The sequence below is a fragment of the Haliotis asinina genome, chromosome 4 (genome assembly GCF_037392515.1).
Source record: "Haliotis asinina isolate JCU_RB_2024 chromosome 4, JCU_Hal_asi_v2, whole genome shotgun sequence".
Lineage (NCBI taxonomy): Eukaryota > Metazoa > Mollusca > Gastropoda > Lepetellida > Haliotidae > Haliotis > Haliotis asinina.
The window spans coordinates 34,859,289-34,881,490 of NC_090283.1; the positions used below are offsets into that span (position 1 = coordinate 34,859,289).

At 42.1% G+C, this 22,202-nt stretch overlaps 2 protein-coding genes across 2 annotated transcripts; both read left to right on the forward strand.

The window, feature by feature from the left end:
- The first annotated feature begins 399 nt into the window (after positions 1 to 399).
- LOC137282451 (uncharacterized) lies at positions 400 to 10,018 on the forward strand. The gene is made up of 17 exons (XM_067814206.1): positions 400 to 526; positions 862 to 1,010; positions 1,290 to 1,420; positions 2,255 to 2,390; positions 2,855 to 2,923; positions 3,299 to 3,411; positions 3,706 to 3,787; positions 3,940 to 4,107; positions 4,568 to 4,654; positions 5,579 to 5,673; positions 6,674 to 6,781; positions 6,976 to 7,036; positions 7,250 to 7,357; positions 7,678 to 7,742; positions 8,185 to 8,256; positions 8,432 to 8,601; positions 9,354 to 10,018. The coding sequence occupies exons 1-17, from the start codon at positions 475 to 477 to the stop codon at positions 9,566 to 9,568; spliced, it is 1,881 nt and encodes a 626-aa protein (XP_067670307.1). The 5' UTR covers positions 400 to 474; the 3' UTR covers positions 9,569 to 10,018.
- A 1,615-nt stretch (positions 10,019 to 11,633) lies between these two features.
- LOC137282452 (uncharacterized) lies at positions 11,634 to 21,991 on the forward strand. The gene is made up of 18 exons (XM_067814207.1): positions 11,634 to 11,695; positions 12,171 to 12,229; positions 12,394 to 12,542; positions 12,642 to 12,772; positions 13,274 to 13,409; positions 13,603 to 13,671; positions 14,032 to 14,141; positions 16,088 to 16,169; positions 16,486 to 16,653; positions 16,760 to 16,846; positions 17,651 to 17,745; positions 17,854 to 17,961; positions 18,282 to 18,342; positions 19,180 to 19,287; positions 19,834 to 19,898; positions 20,142 to 20,213; positions 20,413 to 20,582; positions 21,050 to 21,991. The coding sequence occupies exons 2-18, from the start codon at positions 12,172 to 12,174 to the stop codon at positions 21,262 to 21,264; spliced, it is 1,884 nt and encodes a 627-aa protein (XP_067670308.1). The 5' UTR covers positions 11,634 to 11,695; position 12,171; the 3' UTR covers positions 21,265 to 21,991.
- The last annotated feature ends 211 nt before the right edge of the window (positions 21,992 to 22,202 follow it).

Here is a 22,202-nt window from a genome sequence, read left to right on the forward strand (position 1 = left end):
AATATTGAACATGTATAAAGAAACAACATCATTGCCTTGACTGACTAATTGACGTAATGGCAGACACAACTGACATGGCAACCAATCAGGGTCTATAGATAGCATACACAGTACTCACTGACAGAGTGGTACAACCTGGCTGACAAGTCGAATGCTGGGAGTGATCGGGATTAAGAATGGGGATTAGCGTCATATAAATAATTACAGTTAAGTCTCACGTCTTGACTACACAGATTTTATGCATTGTTAATATATGGACGATGACCATCCTTAATTAGTCTTTATGACACACGTATCAACATTCATCAAGTTACTAGTAGACAGACGTATGTATTCGGACGACAAGATATGGAATCGGTCAAACAGTACGTTATCCCCGATGAAAGTGTGTGTGTTCAGGTGCTGAATCTCCTTGGTGTGCAGGCTGCCTGTGCGTCCTTCTCTCCCACTTGTTCGTGAAGTCGACTCTCCAGCATGGACATCGGCACAGTACTATGTCTGTTTGCCCTCGTCGCTTCCTGTTGTGGTGAGTCAATCACGCATAATACATACTCAATGTGGTTTTAATTGTACACTCTAGCACTCGAAGGTCAGAAACTCATTTCTGTTACTGTTTCGTCGTGTGAAGTATAGACACTCATGACTGTTACAAAACGCAATTGTTCAAATATCTGAAGGTACAAATATGGTTTGTAGAAAAACGACTGCAATCAAACATCTGAAACACTTGCAAATAATGCTAGACATGGTCGTTCATAGAACTGATCTCAGTGTCACCAGTGGTATGCATGTTTTACGGATTCCTACTGTAAACGTTTTTGTCAGTCTACACGTACTTAAGTGTTAGCATGGATTCTGCAGGCAATGCCTCACGGGACCTGGCAAAGCTCCATACCGACTTCTTTGACTGGCAGATGGCGGATAGCCCAATGAGCGCCACCTACCGGGATATACACAAATACAACGATAAGATACAATCCTCCAATATATCTATGTTCGACATACGAAAGGTGAGCTAGATACTTGCTAATGTCATGTAATTACATGTAGCGTTCTCTATTATCAGTGGTTGACTGAACTATGCAAGGCATACAGGTCACGAATACATAATCATTATATTGTACCAGCAATACGTATATTGTATAGGAATATATTTGAGAGACATTGTGTAGTTAAAATATGTTTCGACAGTAAAGCATTAGATACAATCTCGCGATGATGAATTACTGTATATGGCCAATGCAGTATTCCAAGACACTATACTCATGCTGTTGGTGTTACTGTCACAGGATCAGATGGTGACCTTCCACAACCGTTTGGTCGCCATCCCTCAGACAGAGCTGAGTAAATCCGACCTGGTCAACTACAAGATCCTGGATGACATGTTGACCACCTACATCCGGGGCTGGGAGTGGAGACAGTAAGGCGATGTTTTCGGATATAGACACTGCGTGTGGTATTTTGTCTAGGTTGGTTAATGTAAGTTAAAGTATTCATAGCACCTGACAGACAGTAAATGGACGGCGTACTGTCTGGGATGAACTGGAGCGAGTTAGAATCGTTTTACGTTGTCTCTAGCAATATTCCACGATTATCACAGAGGGACACCAGAACTAGCCTTCACACATTGTACCCATGCGGGAATCGACCGGCCCTAAAATGAAACGGGAATACATCATGGTATGACAAACTTTTAATATTTAACTAGTCTCGGAGCAGGAGCTGGAACATCGACTGAAACGGACCGGCTATGAGGCGTTTCCTTTTAACCTGGTACGCTCTGCAGATTGAACATTGTAAAGATGTATACGTACATTCTGATTTTCTTGGTTGGTCCTGCCAGAATAGGACGAACACGTCCAAAGTTTACCTAATTCATTTCTTGTTTTAAGTTCGTCTTTGGCTAAAACACTCTTGAAGATGTAGGGAATTATAAATATAGATGTGGGAATTATAGAATATAGATGTCACGAGAAAAGAAAAAACTTATAAAGAAAAATCTCCTCCATCGTTACTCCAACGTTGACATAAGAAAGTGCATGTGTCTCAACCATCACACCCAAAGACATTTGTACATTTGTGTGTGGCTGTATGGAGTAGTTTTGTAAAATATATAAACTTTCTTTGTAGTACGATACTTGGCTACATGAAGAGGTTTCCTTGTTTTAATGTCCCAATATGTGGATCTGATGTCTAATTGTTTGATCTGTACATCATATACCAGTAGACTGACATGCACCTACAATGCTTCCAGTTTTCAGAGTCTCAGTCCTGTCAATTTTCTGGAAGGTCCACAGTCGTATATAGATTCCATGGTCCAGTCTCTGCCCTTCTTCACTCTCGGAGACTTTGAAAACTACATTGTCAGACTCCAGAAGTTTCCTCAGCAGGTAAATATCAGCAAGACTGAAGATACTGGGCATCAAGTAACTTTAGTTTACCTCGTGTGCACTGTCTCACGTGGTTTTGATGTTTATTTGTTCTTGGTTTGATATTTACACTGTCTCGCCGTCAGGTGTTTACTTGTTCCGAGTTTGATATTTATACTGTCTCACTTGTTACGGGTTTGATGTTTATACTGTCTCGTCGTCAGATGTTTACTTGTTCCGAGTTTGATATTTATACTGTCTCACTTGTTACGGATTTGATGTTTATACTGTCTCGTCGTCAGATGTTTACTTGTTCCGAGTTTGATATTTATACTGTCTCACTTGTTCTGGGTTTGATATTTATACTGTCTCGTCGTCAGATGTTTACTTGTTCCGAGTTTGATATTTATACTGTCTCACTTGTTCTGGGTTTGATATTTATACTGTCTCACTGTTAGATGTTTATTTTTTGTATTATCTTCCAGTATGAAGAGTTCAAAGAACTGATGCTTGAAGCGGTTAGACTGAACAGGACCTATCACTCGCATTCACTGGTTACGTACAATTACCTTATTCATCTTAACGCGTTTACATGTTACATCTTAACATTCACTTTATGGTTGTGTGTTAACAAACACATGTATGTATGTATGTATGTATGTATGTATGTATGTATGTATGTATGTATGTATGTATGTATGTATGTATGTATGTATGTATGTATGTATGTATGTATGTATGTATGTATGTATGTATGTATGTATGTATGTATGCATGTATGTATGTATGTATGTGTAAGCATAATTATGTCAAGAGGTAAAGTTGTGAATGCACTGTAGTACAAATATAGAGAATTCCACAAAAAAATGACAGCACACATTTAGTTTGCACAAAGTGTTCAAGGACTAGATGTTATGCCTCTATTACAGAGTCGTGTTAAGGGTCAGTTCGAGAAGTTGCAAGTGGCGGCCAATGAATCACAATTCTTCTGGCCATTTACGGGCACCTTGGACAATAACACAGACATATCACTGCAGAAGAAGTAAGACATAGTTGCTGCCGCTGACGTCATTTCAACTGAAGCTGTGAAATGAAATGAAAAGTATATTTTGCAACTTTAGTGTCACGTCCTGGACATTTCGCAACTGGACAGGTGTACACAGTATGAAGTCTCACATGAACATCCGCACACAGTTAGACGTCATTTAACTCACATATGAACTGCCAGCTGGACGTGTATCTATGTATCGCCATAGCTTCTCGATACACCACGACAGTATGCTGTCTATCTTAGGACACACGAACAACTAACCAGCGCTGGTGTTTGCCGTTTCAGAAACGATCTTCGGGTCCGAGGAGCGGAAGCAGTAACTGGATTACTGCAGGCTCTCGCTGACCTCTCGCTGTTTATCGAACAGGTGAGATACTGTGAAGTTCTAGATAGAAAGTACTCGAGATCTTCTAATGCCATACCAATCAAACAGTAATGTTTGAAGAGTCTAGTTATGATGGGCACGACATCATGAGTGCGTTTCACACCCTCACCTTTGTGTGTATGTTCATAACACAGGAGTATATACCCCACACCCGACCAGATATCGGCATCAGCTCTCTGGATGGAGGAGGGGACTTCTACGAGGCTTGCATCAGGTGGTATCTCTCCGTCGACATGACGGCACGAGAGGTCCACGACATCGGCCTCCGCGAGGTGGACAGGATCGTCGGCAATATGCAGAAGGTGGGACTCTCTTCATCATTTCCACAGAGTAGATACAGGAAAAACATATGGTAATTCGTAGAAACAAATATGGTAATTATATCTGATAATGTACGACGACCATATTTTGGGGTTTAGTGTTATAAGTGCAAAGTGTCATATCGCACATGCCCTATTTTATTTGCCAGTGAAGTGTAGTGTGCATTGCCCCATAAAAAAGGTATTGTGTGTACTGATGTGTGTGTTTTCCTTACAATATGATGTCCATAAGTGCTCTGTGTGTTGTGTGTACTGTCCCATCAACCAGCTTGTCTGCATATATCCGTGTATGTCGTGCGGGCTGTCCTATCAGCTGTGTGTTGATATCAGCTATGCCATGTGTGCTGTATGAAACGTCTAAGCTTGAACTAGAGTGCATTCTCTGCTAATGTATATCTATGGCTCTACTAACATTAATGTTGTTGTGTTGTTGTCCAAGCAGATCATGACGAAGCAGGAGTTCGCTGGGACTGTCCGCGAGTATTTCCAGGCCATCATGAATAACACAGACTTCTTCTTCGACACTGCGGTACGTGCAGTTTCAGTTCCCTTACATGGACAACCGATCACCTTCCGATATACTTACCAAGACCTGTCTCTACAAAGGGTGACCACTTGGTCACGTAGAACAGAATTACATGGTCCCCAGTACATACATTTTATATGGTTGCATTAAGAATTCACTCGCTGACGTTAAATGTTTTAAACGGAACAGTTGCTAAACTTTGATAGCTGGTGTAGCACCTCAAAAGCTACGAACTGTTATCCGGTGCGAAGGAAATTATCTGAAGATTAGTACTTAAAAAAGGCAGTAATCTGGGCTCATTGAATAGTGTACTTAACGAGTCAAGATTTGCCGTCGTCTTGCAAATAAATGAGATATAATTAGCAGTATCTCGTGAGATTCTAGCTGCTATTAGACATCATACCTTTGAGTCGTTGGGGTAGAATTGTGGTTAAATGCTGGTTAAAGCCCATCTGCATCTCCGGAGTCGTAATATTACTACAAGTTACAAAACACATACACACATCATACATTAAAAGGTTGGATGCGTGTTGTGGCACCAACACTGTCGCAACAAGTAGGATATCTCAAAACAATTCTGTCTTAGTGCTATCCACAGTTTTTCTTATTACTCCTCTTAAATCAACAATCTGAACCGGACCCATGAGGACCATACCTGCCGAACTACCACAACTACCTAATTGTGTGTTGTTATAACAGGCAAGGCCGATGCTATGATGAATAATTTTATGAAATATGTCCGGCATGGTAAAATGTCTTGGGAACAGGGCGTGAGTGACTCTCAGGCATGGTCAAATGTATTGGGGATACAGCGTGAGTGGCTGTCAGGCATGGTAAAATGTCTTGGGGACATGGCGTGAGTAACTGTCAGGTTTATTCATCATCAGATAACCCAGCCAGCTTTCTATGTAGCATTCCCATTTCCAGGAGGACATCTTAGCGGAATTCCGTCATCAAATATTTGATGTCATAGAACCTACACTTGAAGACTTCTTCGTCAACCTGCCCGGTCTTCCTCTGGAGTACGTATCACAGTGTATAGTCAGCCTGCCCTGTCTTTCTCAAGAAAGTTTCACATTTTATAATCAGAAAGCCAAACATATGAAACGCATAAAGCAATTCACACGATGATTTAGATAATGTTTTAATAGTCTTCACATCATAAAAACCGGTATTTTAAGAACTGTCAAAAGTATATATGCAATTTTAACCCCCAAATAAGGATTAAATGATGTTTCCTAAATCTACTGATTAAAGCTTGTGGAAATTGTTGGTTAGAACTGTCCCTCTACGATGATTACCTTAAAACAGAATTGTATGCATCACGCGATGACGCTCTGTGATTTGACTGTGTCATATTCTTTGGGCGTGGGGCGTTGTGCTCAACATCGATCACTGAATCGCTGGTCCTTGCTTGAAAGTCCACCTGTAGTGACACAAGAGAAGCATCTTTGCATGTTCACGTTTTCACAGTGCACTCACATTATTGTGTTTCCTTTGATGATTCCGGTGTAATAGTTTGGGTTCTGGAGCATCTTCCAACCAGCAATGTCTTGAAACTATGCTGAAACATGAAATATAGAAAATATGTCGTCATATCCTTCTAGCTAGAAAACGTAAGTGGCGACTAACGGGATAGGTTGGTCAGGCTGGCTGACTTGGTTGATACATGTCATCTTATCCCAGTTGCGTAGATCGATGCTCATGCTTGTGATCACTGGATTGTCTGTTCCGGACTCGATTACTTACAGATCGCTGCCATATGGCTGGAATATTGCTAAGTGCGACGTAAAACTAAACTCACTCACTCACTCACCTTGAGTGGATTGCCCTTGAAGGAACCTATAAGAGTATCGCAGTTAAACAACAACCATCCCACCCTTCCCTTAAGGCATACACAAGGTGACATAAACGATGGCCTTAGACAGGCCATTGAAGTTTTCGGAGGTCAATAAAGGGTACCTTAGGCTTTGTCATGTTTCTTACTGCCGAGGCTATATGATAATGTTTGCGTCATACCAGGGTGCGGGAGATGCCCAACGACGGCCCAGGTGGCTCCTACTCCACAGGATCTGCTGACGGCTCCAGACCGGGAATATTCTGGGCAAACGTGTTACGGCCCCATGAATCGTGAGCTGTCTAACGTGCTTGAGCATGGCGGAAGGACTGTGGAGTGTGTATGCATGTTGTGTGTTAGTGTATGTTTAGTGTGGTGTGCGTGTGCTTTTTGTATTGACCCTTCATTCTTCCTTTCAATATTCGTAAATGCACAATGAAATGTGATGTCCTGCTGTTTATATGACGTAACTCAACTCCTATTACAGCCCCAATCTGACCATGATGGCGCTGTCCATCCATGAGGCCAACCCCGGACATCACCTGCAGGTGAGTGTCACCAAGCTGTTGGACAAGGTACACATATCACTCTGTAGATGAAAGTCCAGTGGTTGGTATTCCTCAGGAATCTGTGATTCGCCCAGGTCACTCGCCTGTTTTGTTTTTGTTTTACAGTATTCGTATAAATAATCCTCTGTGCTGTGTAATGCAACCTCTACACAAGTTTGCAATATCTCACACCGCCTATAATTTCCGTTTCAGCTTAGCTACTCCATTACATCCGACACCCCTAACTTCCGCCAAAAGATGGTGTCGTCTGCTTTGTACAAAGTTCCATTTGGTTTCCCCAGATACACATCATATGTTGAGGTAAAGTTGTGCTCTCATTTCTTAACTACATGAATGGCGTTCTGATATCAATACCGTGATATGACAAGCCTTCTTTTCAATTTCCGTGTTGGTAATTGTTATAATGTGGCATTCTTAAATCCAGTTAGTATAAACGTTTGCAAGTAACTGTTGACAGAACGACTTAACCAGTAGTGAAGTGGGTCAAGACCTTTACAAAATGTTGGTTTTCGATAATAAGATCTCCTTGACACCAACTCACCAAAGCTGATCAGATCCTTTCAGTTACCTATCTCATAAAACAGACCACAATAAAACTGATCTCACGCTGTCCACTCCAGGGTTGGGCGCTGTATACGGAGTACCTGGGCGAGGAGATGAAGCTGTACAGAAATGACTATGAACTGTACGTAGTACATCATCGTGTGCATTATCGGAAATGGAACACTTCTCGAAATAATTAGTAAATAGTACAAATTGCAAAAAAAAGATGTGCGAGCATACCAGTAGCCAAAGCTAATTCATATTAGAAAAAGTTATATTTGTATATATCCATCCAGATGAAAGATTTTCAGAGGAATGGAATTTTCCCTTAATTTTCCTTCATCATTTGTTTCCTCCTTGGTTTCATCATTTGCATTTTAATCTTGTAAATCAAATATACCTTACCTTTCATGGCATATAGGCGAAGTAACGAGTTTAAAAAACGCACCTTCGAAGAAATATAGATATTTGGAATAACGAGCTTTGTTTGCAATATCCAAATTGTACTATCAACGTGGTCGCATAAGGCTTTCGTAACCTATCCATGAATGTGTGTAACAGTATCCAGTTTATTCCCATGTCAGCATGGGACGCTACAGCTCAGAGATATTCCGGGCATGCAGACTGGTAGTGGACACGGGCATCCATGCTTTTAAGTACGTACAGGACATCATGACATTCATCGTGCCATGATATCAATAACTTTCTCTGTTTGTATGGAATAAATAACCCATTTCATGTAATATACTATTTTCATTCTCTCGTTATTTTTATGCAACCCATTGCATTATCACCATCACACATATATAATCAGTAGCCATGTTGACACAGCTGGACACGCGACCAGGCCATTGACTACATGTTAAACTACACGGCGGAATCTTATGACAGCATTGCAGTAGAGATTGACCGCTACATCACGTGGCCTGGTCAAGCTCTGTCTTACAAGATCGGGGAGATCAAGATCCTGGAGCTACGACGGAAGGCGGAGCAGAAGCTAGGTGATGTGACGATGCATACGTAGCGGATAACTGCAGTTGCAGACATATGTTGAACATTTATGTGTAAACATCGGAAACAATGCCATGAAAGTTGAGTAACTAATCACCCATGTCTTGTCAAGACAGGATTATTCAGTGAAGCAGCTCAATTGTAACTGCACCATCCCCTGGTGTTAGCGTCACTGTTATGTGTGGACTTGGATTGTGGTGTGGTTTGGTTTTTTGTATTGCGCCGCACTCACCAATATTCCAAATAGTAAATAGTCAAGTCTGGACCAGACAATCTCATAATCAACAGCATAAGCATCGATCTACGTATTTGGGATACAATAACTAGTTTCAACCAAATCAGCGAACCTGACCACCCGGTGCGTTTAGTCGCCTCTTTCGACAAGCGTGTGTAGTAGAGGACCAATTCTAACAGCATGTGTGAATGCTTTGAACGTTATATAATTGGTAAATGCTGGCGGCTCTGTGGTTCCCTGTCGAGACAAACCTTTGGTTGTGTTATAGCACTTCTCTTCTGTTGCCACTACATATCAGCAGGTTACACGTTGGCAAGTTGTCAACAAGCCCTCCCCTGCATTCTTAGCTGAGGACAGATTCAAAATTTCTGATTTATCAATATTCATACTCTGCCTTGTACTCGACCTTCAGCTGTGTCCACAGCTGTGTCACTCAACAGAATACCAGACCAGTTGTTCGGTACCCGTCTATCGCCGTCAGCTTTATGTCAGGTTCTGTAATTTCAGGAACCAAGTTTGACATCCGTGAGTTTCACTCTGTGGTGCTCGAGAGTGGAACTGTGCCCCTGAACGTGCTGGAGGACCTGATCAATGACTGGCTGGACACGTACCCCGTGACCACCCCCAGACCGGAAACCCCAATATGTGGAGCTTCTTACAATGTACCTATGTACATATCAAGTCTCATATCACTCTACCTGTCGGTCTGCATGTACATTTAAATAGCGTTAGGTTCCGATATACAATCAGTAATTATTCATCGTGTGCTATTATTACTTTTGGTCACATTTCAAAGTAATGTTTACTGTGTGGTGGATGTATGAATTTGTTCGTACGCTTGTAGCTGCCCTTTGGGGATACCTTAGGGGATAATGTTCAGATGTATAGTGACCTCTTTAATCGATATTCTCTAATTATATACTGTGGGTGCATGTGCCTCTCACCATGGTAGGCTTGTGTTATATATATGCATATATGCATTATGTTCTGTAAACCTGTTGTATATCATGATCTTTCAGATGTGTAAATTGATAAATTATCAACGTGTTTGCTACATAGCCGAGAGTGATGTACAGTACTGTGTACAGCTGTAAAATTTGTACTTCTGTAAAATTTGAACGTTCTTTTTGTAAATGGTTGCTTTTAATAAATAAATAAATAAATAAATGGTATATCGAGAGGGATGTATACTGACTGTTCCGACTACAGATACCGGAGAATTAACCACGGTTCTCACGATGAATGTGACGACAGGCGAATTTCGCTAGATGTGTAGATAATAGTATACACATTGCCATACAGAAAGTTGTCATATGTAACTCATGTTATAGTTGTGATTTCATTTTCTCAGCAAAGTACATCAGAATCCTAAAAGGCCATTCTGTTGTTTAGACAGTGGTTCAGAATATTTACAGACTTTAGGTGTGTTCTTCACCTTCTTTCGTGTCCTTTATCTTTGCCACTTCAAGAGATGCATAAATTTGGGACATAAGCTGTGTCCATGAAATGTACTCGACACCCTGTGCTACCTGCTGAACTTAAACGTGTCAACATCGTAAATTTCATGCAACAGTTATTATATCTATAGGGAGAACTATCAAGGCATTCCTGGACATTTCTGCTTGGCGAACTACCAAGGTTGTCTCAACAATGATCTAGTAAAGCATCTTGTTTGTCAGCAGTACTTCATCTGTGACTTATATATGTGGACGGTTTTATTTGGAGGCCCATGTATCTTCATGAAGTAGATCATATCCATGCAGGCCCTCATGAGGTTTATTCTTCTTAGAGCTCTCCAACTGCCGTAATGCTCACAGCTCGGATTCAGCTTGCCCTAGACACTGAAGACCTCAAATTAACATGTCAAGCTGGTCCTCACACTAGGTTTACTTTACACAAGTCAGATGCTGCAAGCATGAATCTGTACACAAACAAGTACATGGCAGATAAATAATGTATTACCTTCACTGACGTAGTTGTACTGGAGAGCATGTGCTGTCGTGCGGAAAGTTCCCTGAGATTAGTAGAGCTTCATTTTAAACGTCTGCTCATTCCGAACATACAAAGCAGAGACGTTCAAAGCAGTTGCTAACATTCTTGATTCAAAAATAGTGTTGATACGTACTGAACATGTTATGTTTACCCCGAATACGTGGATCCATAACACATCAAGAGACACAGGAAAAAGGCGACTTGTCATAAAATCAGATCATTAAAAAGTTGATTTTATCATTTCTCTCCATACAAAGTCTGCTTGATACTTGATCATGTTTCTGTAGATCAGGCGTGAAAATGTATTGGAAGACAAAGTTTATCGGGTGAGGGGAAACCTACCTCCACGCACTCAAACCATTTTGAAAATCGAACACTTCACCCGGTGCGCTGGCCCGCTATCAGCCTCTCAGCGAATGAATGAATATTTCATAAACGAACATAAAAACTATTCCTGTGCGTATGTTTACACACATTGATCTGTAAATCAACTGTATCATCTGTTGGGAAGAGCCCTTGACTGAGTTTGCATGTGACAGCGTTGATTGGTGAGAGTTATTCGTCAGAGCACAAGTTTGTCACACCAGGCAGGACATCCGAGTTGGTGAGACGTCTGTCAAGACCTGTCATCCCAGGTAAGACCAGGATATGTTCACCGCAGTATTCTGTGTTTGGGGTTTACTGATGGCTGCTTTACAAATGTCGCTTCATTGCAGGGCATACCTCCATGACAGGGGGGACTTAACAGTCTTACAGTCATCTGGACACCTGTAGTTTGACCTGTTGACACAATCTACTGTTAGCCGTGCCAGGACAGTGTCGTGCTTATTTTCATCTGCTGGATATCACTGACCGGGGTTTGTCTCGTCCTCATGACATCGTGTCCTGGTTTGCTTTACATGATGACAACAGTCGCTGGGACAATTTACAATAAAGCATAAAATATTGTCCTAGCATATCAAAGTAGGCATGGTATTGATCTAACGGTGGATTATGTTAAACTAAGGTCCTTCTAAAAATGTCAGTTGCAAAATTATGAAAAATATGGAGAACGTAAATATGAAAGTGATTACGCTTGTGAGACAAATGTATTATCAAATTCGTCTGTATCGGGAAAAGAATACCTAGATCTGCATTATGCATCTTCCAGTATGAAGGAATATACATTGGGTGACTCATTACATCTTAAACTGCTGGAGGTGACCTTGAATTAAGTGTAGGGTGGTGAAGGCGGGGGATGATGATTATTATCATGGGGAAACATATACAATATGAATGATATCCTCTCATATTTGTGTTTGTTATATGTTTCATTGAGTTTCCACATTTCAGGATGTGGATCCCGCTGTCGATCATACTCTGCGTACTGTCAGGGGCTGACATATGTCGTGGTGGGTACATTGTGGTCCAGGAGGATATACTAGCAGCGGAGAGCTCTTGGTTGTTATTTATTGTTGATCTGACAAGTATACGATTATGGTCATGTTGCCCTAGTTAATGTCGGGCGAATGGGTCAATCATGTTTGTAATCCTAGACTGTAAACCTTTCTTTAAGGGAGTGCTTCTAGAGATCTCTCAACGCTGCACAATGAGTTTTTTGCCTGGCGAATGTCGGACAGACCGGTAACCGCCACCACGAAGGGAATACACAATTATGATGATCAGCTGGAGTCCTTCAATATGTCCATGTTCGCCATCAGAAAGGTAAATTGAAGTAAAAAAGTAAAATATCTGACAAATAAGTTTTGTAACACGTAAATGTTTTAAAGAGAACACTAATCAGGTTTGTTCTTGTCGCATCAGGAGAAGGCAGACTCCTTTCACAACCGACTGGTCGCCATCCCACAGACTGACCTGAGTAAGTCGGACTTGGTCAATTACAAGATCCTGGACGACATGCTGACCACCTACATCCGGGGTTGGGAGTGGAGAGAGTAAGGGGAACAATTTCAGTGAGTGAGCGAGTTACGTTTAACGCCGCTCTGGAAGTATTTCAATCTCGGCGCCTAAGCTTGATCATGGGAAAAATCCCGATAAAGGCAATATTTTCTCTTCCTTTTACCATGGATCAGGTATTGGCAAATCTAGAGCATAATCAGGAGTTGGGATTTGCACCAACGCTCACTGTTTTCACGGTCTGGCGATGCAAGTCAGCCTGGTCACCCGCACATCCTGATCAGGGCAGGTACAAATGGCATCATAGGAACACGTATTATGTACCAGTAAGGTTTGGGATAGCATGTTTCTCCTGAGAACATTGTTAAAGTACCAGTAAGGGTTGGGATAGCATGTTTCTCCTGAGAACATTGTTAAAGTAACCAGTCACGACCCCTTGATTCCTTCTCAATTATTGCTCAAGGGTTATTTAGAATGGTACTCAAGCCCTGGTATGATTTATTCCAGGGGTAATCAATCTCCGGTATACACTATTGCAGATACCAGAACCTGAATCCGGTCACTTTCATGGACGGGATACAAAGGAATCCATCTGCGTTTGTCAATTCCTTACCATTCTTCACTCGGGGCGACTACGAGAATTATATTGCCAGACTGCAGAAAATGCCAAACCAAGTACTTACAACATCGCCTTGAACAACTCAAGTTTATGAAATTAAGAACTAAAATGTTATTAATCATTTTGATCTACAGATTAAATGCTAAGTTTAAAGATGACTTGAATACACTTTCTTTTGACTTCAATAGTCACATGTTAATAAAATGACTGACACGTACTGCAACCAGTATGGCCTTGTTGCTGTTTCAGTACCAGGAATTCCAAACACTAATGAGGACTGCCATCGAGCTAAACAGGACCTCCCACAACCAATCATTGGTACTGATAACAATGTGGTCAGTGAGTGAGAGAGTCACTTAGTGAGTGAGTGGGTGAGTGAGTGAGTCACTTAGTGAGTGAATGGGTGAGTGAGTGAGTGAGTGGGTGATTCACTTAGTGGGTGAGTGATGGGTGAGTATGAGAAAATGGGTCCAAAGGAATGGTAAATGATTTTAGAGATTCTAATGAATAGGCTTCTCACAGTACATTGTCTGCGGATTCGAACCCGGTGCGTGACGTCACTGCATCAAATTATCCAAACATACAAATGAATGCAAGCAGAATGCATATCTTGACAGACTGTATGCCTTTCCAGTTTACAAGAATGAAATGGTAATTTAAGACATGTCTCAACTTCAGATTCGTGTTGAGGAACAGTTCGAGGCCTTATTGGGTCAGGCCAATGCGTCAGTATTCTTCACTCCCTTTCTTGGTTCCTTGGACAACGGTACAGTTGATCCGGAAGTCAGGTACGCCCTCCGTTGCCCATGACCTTAGGCATACAAGTCCAGTCCAAGATCCGTCGTGGACGCTACAACAGTCACAATAGTTCTGCACCACCACCAGCCATGGACACCACAGTAGTCGCTTTAGTCTTATACTACCACCAGCCATGGACACCACAGTAGTCACTTTAGCCTTATACTACCACCAGCCATGGACACCACAGTAGTCGCTTTAGCCTTATACTACCACCAGCCATGGACTCCACAGTAGTCGCTTTAGCCTTATACTACCACCAGCCATGGACTCCACAGTAGTCGCTTTAGCCTTATACTACCACCAGCCATGGACTCCACAGTAGTCACACAAGTCCTGCACCACAAGACATGGACTCCACAGTACTCACACTAGTCCAGCACCACCACCAGACTTAGACACCACAATAGTCACACTAGTCTTACACCACCACCAGACATAGACACCACAATAGCCACACTAGTCTTGCACCACCACCAGACATGGACTTCACAGTACTCACACTAGTCCAGCAACACCACCAGACATATACACCACAATAGTCACACCAGTCTTGCACCACCACCAACCATGGACACCACAGTAGTCGCTTTAGCCTTATACTACCACCAGCCATGGACTCCACAGTAGTCACACTAGTCCTGCACCACAACAAGACATGGACACCACTGTAGTCACACTAGTCCAGCAACACCACCAGACATGGACACCACAATAGTCACACTAGTCATTTTTCCCACAAACTAACCTCATAAGGTTTCACCTTTACAGCATCAAACATTTAAGAAATTTCCTTTGCACTTGGTATCAACGACTTTGATGCACAGAAAATGTCTAGAAAATGATATTTGCTACTGTCTACTGTTTAGTACAAGTAACCTAAACAAACATGACGTGTTTCCTCCCTCCGCCAAACATGAATGAGTAGGTTCCTGGTCACAAAACACATCCAGGTATCCAGACATCCATATTATGTATACACACCAATCGCTAATAGACAACACCAGGGCATCTCCAACATGCTCTAAAGTTTCCAGTGCACCGTCTGACACTGTTCCAGGCAGTTTCTTTGCAATATCCATGAACACACACACTTCACTGCCGCTTGTAATCTGGCGTACCTTTTCCTGGGAACAAAAACATGATGCGGCTATGTCATTTAACCCACAAAACTCTAATGCAGTTGTGTTTTCCTTTTCAGTCCAATTTTCGGCAATGTCTTCAAAATAGACGCTTGCAAATTTGTCAGGACGGCCGATGAAAAAATACTGCCGAAGTACCGCAGTGACAATGTCCAATTCAGACTGCGCTACAGTACAGTTCGATTTCTTTCGGTTTTCATACACTATTGAACAGTACATGTAACTGCAAGTTTGTTCCGTAACTCCGTGCTTCATAATCACTGCTAACACCAGGGTGAGGGTGACATACCCCGCAATGTCAATTTTTTATACTGGCTGCTGTTAGAGAAATTTGTTCAAATATGAGTGCTCGTTGAATAACCCTCGTTTGTTTTGGAGTCATAGAAGTAATTTCCGGGTTTTTGGCAGGTGCACTCTGTAATGACTTAAACCTAACCTGGTGCAATAATGAATGCAAATTATACCTGTGTGACTTCTTCTCAGATATTCTGTGTCATTTACTTTGGAATATTTCATGTTTATAATAATGAAACTAAAATGATTCTCAAATCTGGAAAACCTTGTTTCATATTCTGAGACACTGATGCGTTTCAATCAAACTCTTTGATTATTGTTGAATTATTTTGCATAGTTGGATTGTTGTGCACAGTTGGTGGAGTTCCTGGAATTTGGAGACATCCTGGAATTTGTAGCCAAGTGACGAATGGTTTAATGTCTACTTAACATCTTCAGGTTTGCCCCACATCAAACATTGTTTTCCTGAATACTAGCATCGGCATTTGTTTCTTACACAGACAATCGTTGAAAGAACGGGGGCTGCAAGCAGTCTCCGCTCTGCAGACAGCTTTCGGGAATATGCAGCAATTCATAAAAAATGTAAGACCTAATGTGATATTTGTCAGTCATAATGAGTTTCAAACATTTATATAAAATAATGATCTTTGTTACTGCGTTTGTGTCTGGTCTGTACTGCTTAAGCACCTCATCATACGTATAACCAGTTCATCATACTCACATTTCTTTCTGTTCGAGTTATACTGTTTTATGATATTCAGATGGACAGTGAATGATTTGATTAGTATAATATATTAGTTTGTTAGCTGGAATAGACACAATGTTATCAACGACGCGTTTAGCTCCTTGTGTTCAGTTTTTGTTCAGTTCGGAAAGGTTTTATATTTTAATTTCACAGGAGTATATGCCCCACACCCGCCCCAATATCGGCATCAGCTCTTTGGATCGAGGGCGAGAATTTTATGAGGCTTGCATCAGGTGGTATCTCTCCGTCAACATGACGGCACAAGAGGTCCACGACATCGGTCTCCGCGAGGTGGACAGGATCGTTGGCAACATGCAGAAGGTAGGGACTGACGCATGAGAGTACTCGGTCATTGGGTTTGTCTATGTGGATATCTGCATTGTCTCCTCTGTATCAGTATATTAACGGCATTACATTTGGTTTCCAGATCATGAAGGATCAGGGGTTTGAAGGAAGCGTCAGGGACTACTTCAGGAACATCATGAATGACACTCGTTTCTTCTTCGACACCGCAGTAGGTCACAGCTACTGACTCTACAAAGCAGTTTATCACCTATACCCTAGTTACACTGTCTCTGGTGAACCTTGAACATTGCGGGCCTCTGATCGCGTTACAGTTGCAGGACAAAACACTGTAACACCGAATCCCGAACACTGTACTCTGTAATAACGAATCACTTTCCCTTACATAGTAACTGTGATCCGAAATCCATGACTGTGTATATTGACACCCCATCTGTATCTCCTAAGATATGCCAGTAACAATGAGTAAGTTTTGTTTTACGCAGCATTTAGCATTATTCCAGCAATATCACAGCGGTCGACACCACAAATGGGCTTCACATACTGTACTCATGTGGGGAATCGAACTCGAGCTGAGCGAACACTTTAACCACTAGGGCATCCGCCTCTCACGGTAACAGTGAGTCCTCTAACCCATGCCGCCGTAACAGCGATCCCCTATTCCTTTACTCTCTACTCGATAACAATGATCTCCTGATACAAGCCAGCTCGAGATCATCCACTACAGGTTATGCTCGGGCCTTCCCTTGCTGTAGTCGCCGGGTACTTCTATATATTGCTTGTTTTACTTGTTGCTTACCGTCGGATTCAGCAATATTCAAGACATACGGCGGCAGACAGTCCAGGGACCACAGGGACCTGAGCATCGGCCTACGCAGCTGGGATATGATGACATGTGTCAACCAAGTCAGTGAGCCTGACCACCCCATCCCATCGATTCATGGATTCAGCATGGATTGCTGAAGATCAATTCTAACCTGGATCTTCAATGTATAATGCCTACATCTTGTTTCAGGATGAGATGATAGAAGAGTTTGAGAAGCAGATCTTTTCAGTGGTGGAACCAAAGCTGGAGGGGTATTTCAGTGATATACCAGGGTTACCAATTGAGTAAGTGATGCACAAACAATACTTTAAACAAAACCAAAACGTCCATTATTGTAAATTCGTAGGGAGAACATCACGGGCGGGTTTCTATACAGGTGTGATTCTGCGCAGGGTCCGGCCAACGCCCAATGATGGTCCAATCGGGTCCTACAGCAGTGGATCAGCCGACGGTTCCAGACCTGGCATATTTTGGGCAAATGTTCTGCACCCCAAGTCAAGGTCAGTGCTAACACCTGTACATCATAATGTCGTCTGCCTGGCAGTTAACGTTGTCTTGTATCTTACTTCTCTCACACAGAGTGAGTGCGTATAGGTTTATACAGTTTTTTAGAAATATTCCAGCAATATCACATCGGGGGACACCAGAAACAGGCTTCACACATTTTAACCATCTGGGGAATCGAACCCCGGACGAGCGAACACTTTAATTACTGGGCCACTCCGCAGCCCTCGGTTCACACAGAGCATCCAACTGTAGCATATAATATCTGTGGATGATGTTGGACAGTAACTTGTGCTTTGACATCGGTTTATTTCAGCCCTAACCTGACCATGATGGCGCTCACCCTCCACGAGGCCAACCCCGGACATCACCTGCAGGTGGGTGACCAGTACAAGCTCCTGGACACATGACAATGTCACAAAGTGAAAGAAGCACCCTGTAAATATCCAACATATTATACTCTTCCAAAAAGTAGGGGAACCTGAACTTTGAAGTTTGGTAGAAAGAATACCCACTGAGGAACGTTACATTCATCGTGTGCATACAGCATCATTTCACGATATCACCACACACAAACACAATGCATGGGAAGCACGTGCTCAATGTGGGAGCCTCATACACGTGCATGGGGGTGTCATTATGAATCTTGACGTTTTTTAGGTAGGTCGATAAATCACTGATGACCATGTTCTTCGATAACTTTCTTGAATCTGTGCATGGTCAGCGTTTCAGTCACACACTACTGACTGAAAATTGTAAACTTGAAATTTTCATGTTACATTCCAGTCACATAACAAGTGAGATACCTGAACGAACAGCATTGCTTTGTCTAAAACCCACGTGGTGATGCATTCTCAAAACATGCATTATTATTGTATCAGCATTGATTCAGTCCCATATATCTCCCAATTTCGACAATCGTACATTGAAAGTACAGTTCCTCTAGTTTTTTGGGGAGGATATTTATGAACACGAGACCCCAGTATTCACTTTACACTCAATATAACCATGACACTCTAACTACTATTACTGGCCTCTAATCAACTACCAATGGGAACAAGAGAATCTTTCTAGTCAACATCTCAGTGGTCGTTCAGATATATCGACGTTATCATGTACTAGTGGTTTCGTACACTCGTACACGTACGTTCACCGGATTAGGCAGATGCGCTGAATTCATTAATGTTGAATTGCTGTCATGTTTTTGAACCCAGATCAGCTATTCCATCACATCAGACACGCCAGATTTCCGACAGAAAATGGAATCCTCGGCTTACAATAAAGTTCCTCTTGCCTTCCCGAGATACACTGCCTTTGTGGAGGTATGTTCGCATTGTGACAACGTGAAATTGTTACCCGGGAAACTGTATTTATATTTTAAGTCGTTCACTGGTCCAAAGGGCTAGGGTAACATAAGCAGACATAAGGGGTACATGGGGCCCCGAGGGACCAATGAACAACGTATTTATCTTAACGAGCACCTCAATGTTAATTTTAAAGTGTTTGAAGCACAGGTATATCGGATCAGAATAAGTATGAGTTGGGTCGTTAGCCAGAACCGAGTTATCGCCCTTCCATCAATTTGCAATCGTAAACCATCCTTACATTATACATGGTTCAATCATTCAAGATAAAGAATTACTAACACGAAGAACTAAATGTATTCCAGCAGTTCGGCATTCCAGGTGGGTAACATAAAAATGTTATTTCCTCGCGTGCAAGCTTGATACATTGAAAATAATTGAAGAACGCTCTACCAATCTGAAAACGACATTTATGTGTGACGTAGGATGAGATGAGTTAACTCCCCGCTGTTCATCATTTGCATCCACTCAGTCTGTGCTGACAGCCATCATCGTCTGCTGCAGGGCTGGGGACTGTATGCCGAGTTCTTAGGCGAGGAGATGAAGCTGTACAGAGATGACTATGAACTGTAAGATTGTTGTCTTCAACAGAGCAGTGTATTCTTCTGACTAAGCAGTGTATTCCTCACACAGAGCAATTTATTATTCCAAAAGAGCAGTGTATTCTTCTGACAGAGCAGTGTATTCCTCACACAGAGCAATGTATTCTTCTCACAGGGCAATATATCCTCCTCAGAGAGGAATATATTTTCCGTATAAAGATTGCAAAAAGATTCTTAAGACATTTGTTAATACCACGAAGTCTATTTCAGGATGGGTCGTTACGGTTCTGAAATGTTCCGAGCGTGTAGACTGGTTGTGGACACAGGCATACATGCATTCAAGTATGTACTGTCTGTTTGTTTCAAGAACATAGCTGGTTTAAAGGTAAAACCGCTGGGAAATAAAGCACAATGTATACACAAGTCTTCGTACACCCTCTGTATTATGCGAGCACCCATGAAAAGAGCCTGCCCATGGCTTTTCGCTATGATGTTCAGATGGTCACATACAATCATATAACGAATGGTCATTTTGGCACAGCTGGACACGTGACCAGGCCATTGACTACATGCTAAACTACACAGCCAGGTCGTATGAGGCCGTTGCTGTAGAGATTGACCGCTATATCACGTGGCCTGGTCAAGCGCTGGCGTACAAGATCGGGGAGATCAAGATCCTGGAGCTACGACGGAAGGCGGAGAAGATGCTAGGTAGGCGGTGATGTACGGCTGGGCTTTTCACACTGATCAGATAACGAAAGGTGATCACGTTGAACACTTTCACCTAAGCTTACGTCCAGACAAGCAGCTATTTCATTATGACTAAACCGTTCTTCAGTAATAACTGGGGGTGACAGCTTAGTGAAATGATGAGCCCGCAGATCCTTTGATGTCAGTAAGCATGTGTCTGTTTGTTACAACATGAAATAGCCAAGTCAGAAAGTTTGACCAGCCGATCATTCTTAGCAGCTTATTACACAAGTAAGACATGTTATACACAAACGTATGTTTGTTCAGATATACATCCAGCGAATCCTGCAAATGCATGCACTTCTATAAGCAGAAGTATATTTTAGTTTTGTCTCTGATGTTTGGAGGTACTGAACTGACTCTCATAAACATCTGACCTTTTGCAACTCCAGTCTGTTACTCTAAGATATATATTCCCTTGTTTACAGGTGAAAGGTTTGACATCCGGGAGTTTCATTCCGTTGTACTGGAAAGCGGAACCCTTCCCCTGACAGTACTGGAGGATCTCGTCAATGACTGGCTTGATTCCTACCCGGAACCAGGCACTGGGACCCCCGCCCCTCCCACATGCGGAGCGACAGGTCTTGAGTCGTCCCTGGTGTGGGTGATCCTGGGCCTGTACGTCCTCCCTCCAGTCATGTAGGATGGTGTCCTCTGAGTTTTGCACTGTTTCTTGTCAACTGATTTTAGATTACCTATACCGCGTTCTCATTGTATACTTATCGTAATATTAACTGTTGTCCATAGATAATCTCTGCTATGAACAGTCTGTTATCCAATCCCCTATACATGTGCTATTCACGTTACCCATGATATACAGACTATCTTCTCATCATCCCATCATTCTTAAAGTCACCAAATAGAGCTTCCGCACTCGTACACGTTTCGATGCCACGTCTGCCCAAGTAAGTTCATTCCCCCGATGAAGAATAAACAGAATACATCCACGTGTTTCATATATAACATATCATGTTTCAATATGGTACACATATATCCATGTGCTTGTTGCTTATATGTCCATATCAGAATTGATTGAGCACCATCTAAATCAAAATCTTATTTCGAGAAGATCTGCCTGCTCTGCACCCTGCACATCCCATGTGCATTAACTTGACGGTTCAATACGAGTTCGTGACCCCCCGTGTCATATACTGAATGAACTTGTCACCCTGTTACTGTGCCAACCGGGGTCCCGTGGAGGTGCCTGGTGATTATCGTCCCTGAAATGTGTTGATACCCTGGAGTCTGGTGTATCATCCCAAAGTATACCGTCAACTCGGTAAAGTTCAGTGGTCAACCTCCCGTGCACATTTTATTGTCATGATAATTTCTTTCTTTAACATTTTATATTTATATTAAAAAATATACATTAGTACTTACTTTTGTTGTGACTGAATATATTACTTTCCGCCCATCTAAGGACCATGTAATACCAAGTTGATATCGGTGTGTGTGTGTGTGTGTGTGTGTGATGGGGGATAGGAAAGAAGTGGGTGGGTAGGAGTGTCTTTTTGCTGAAGTATATCACTATGATCCTTCGTTCTGATTTTGAACGATTAAGTCCATATTAATCTTCTTCAA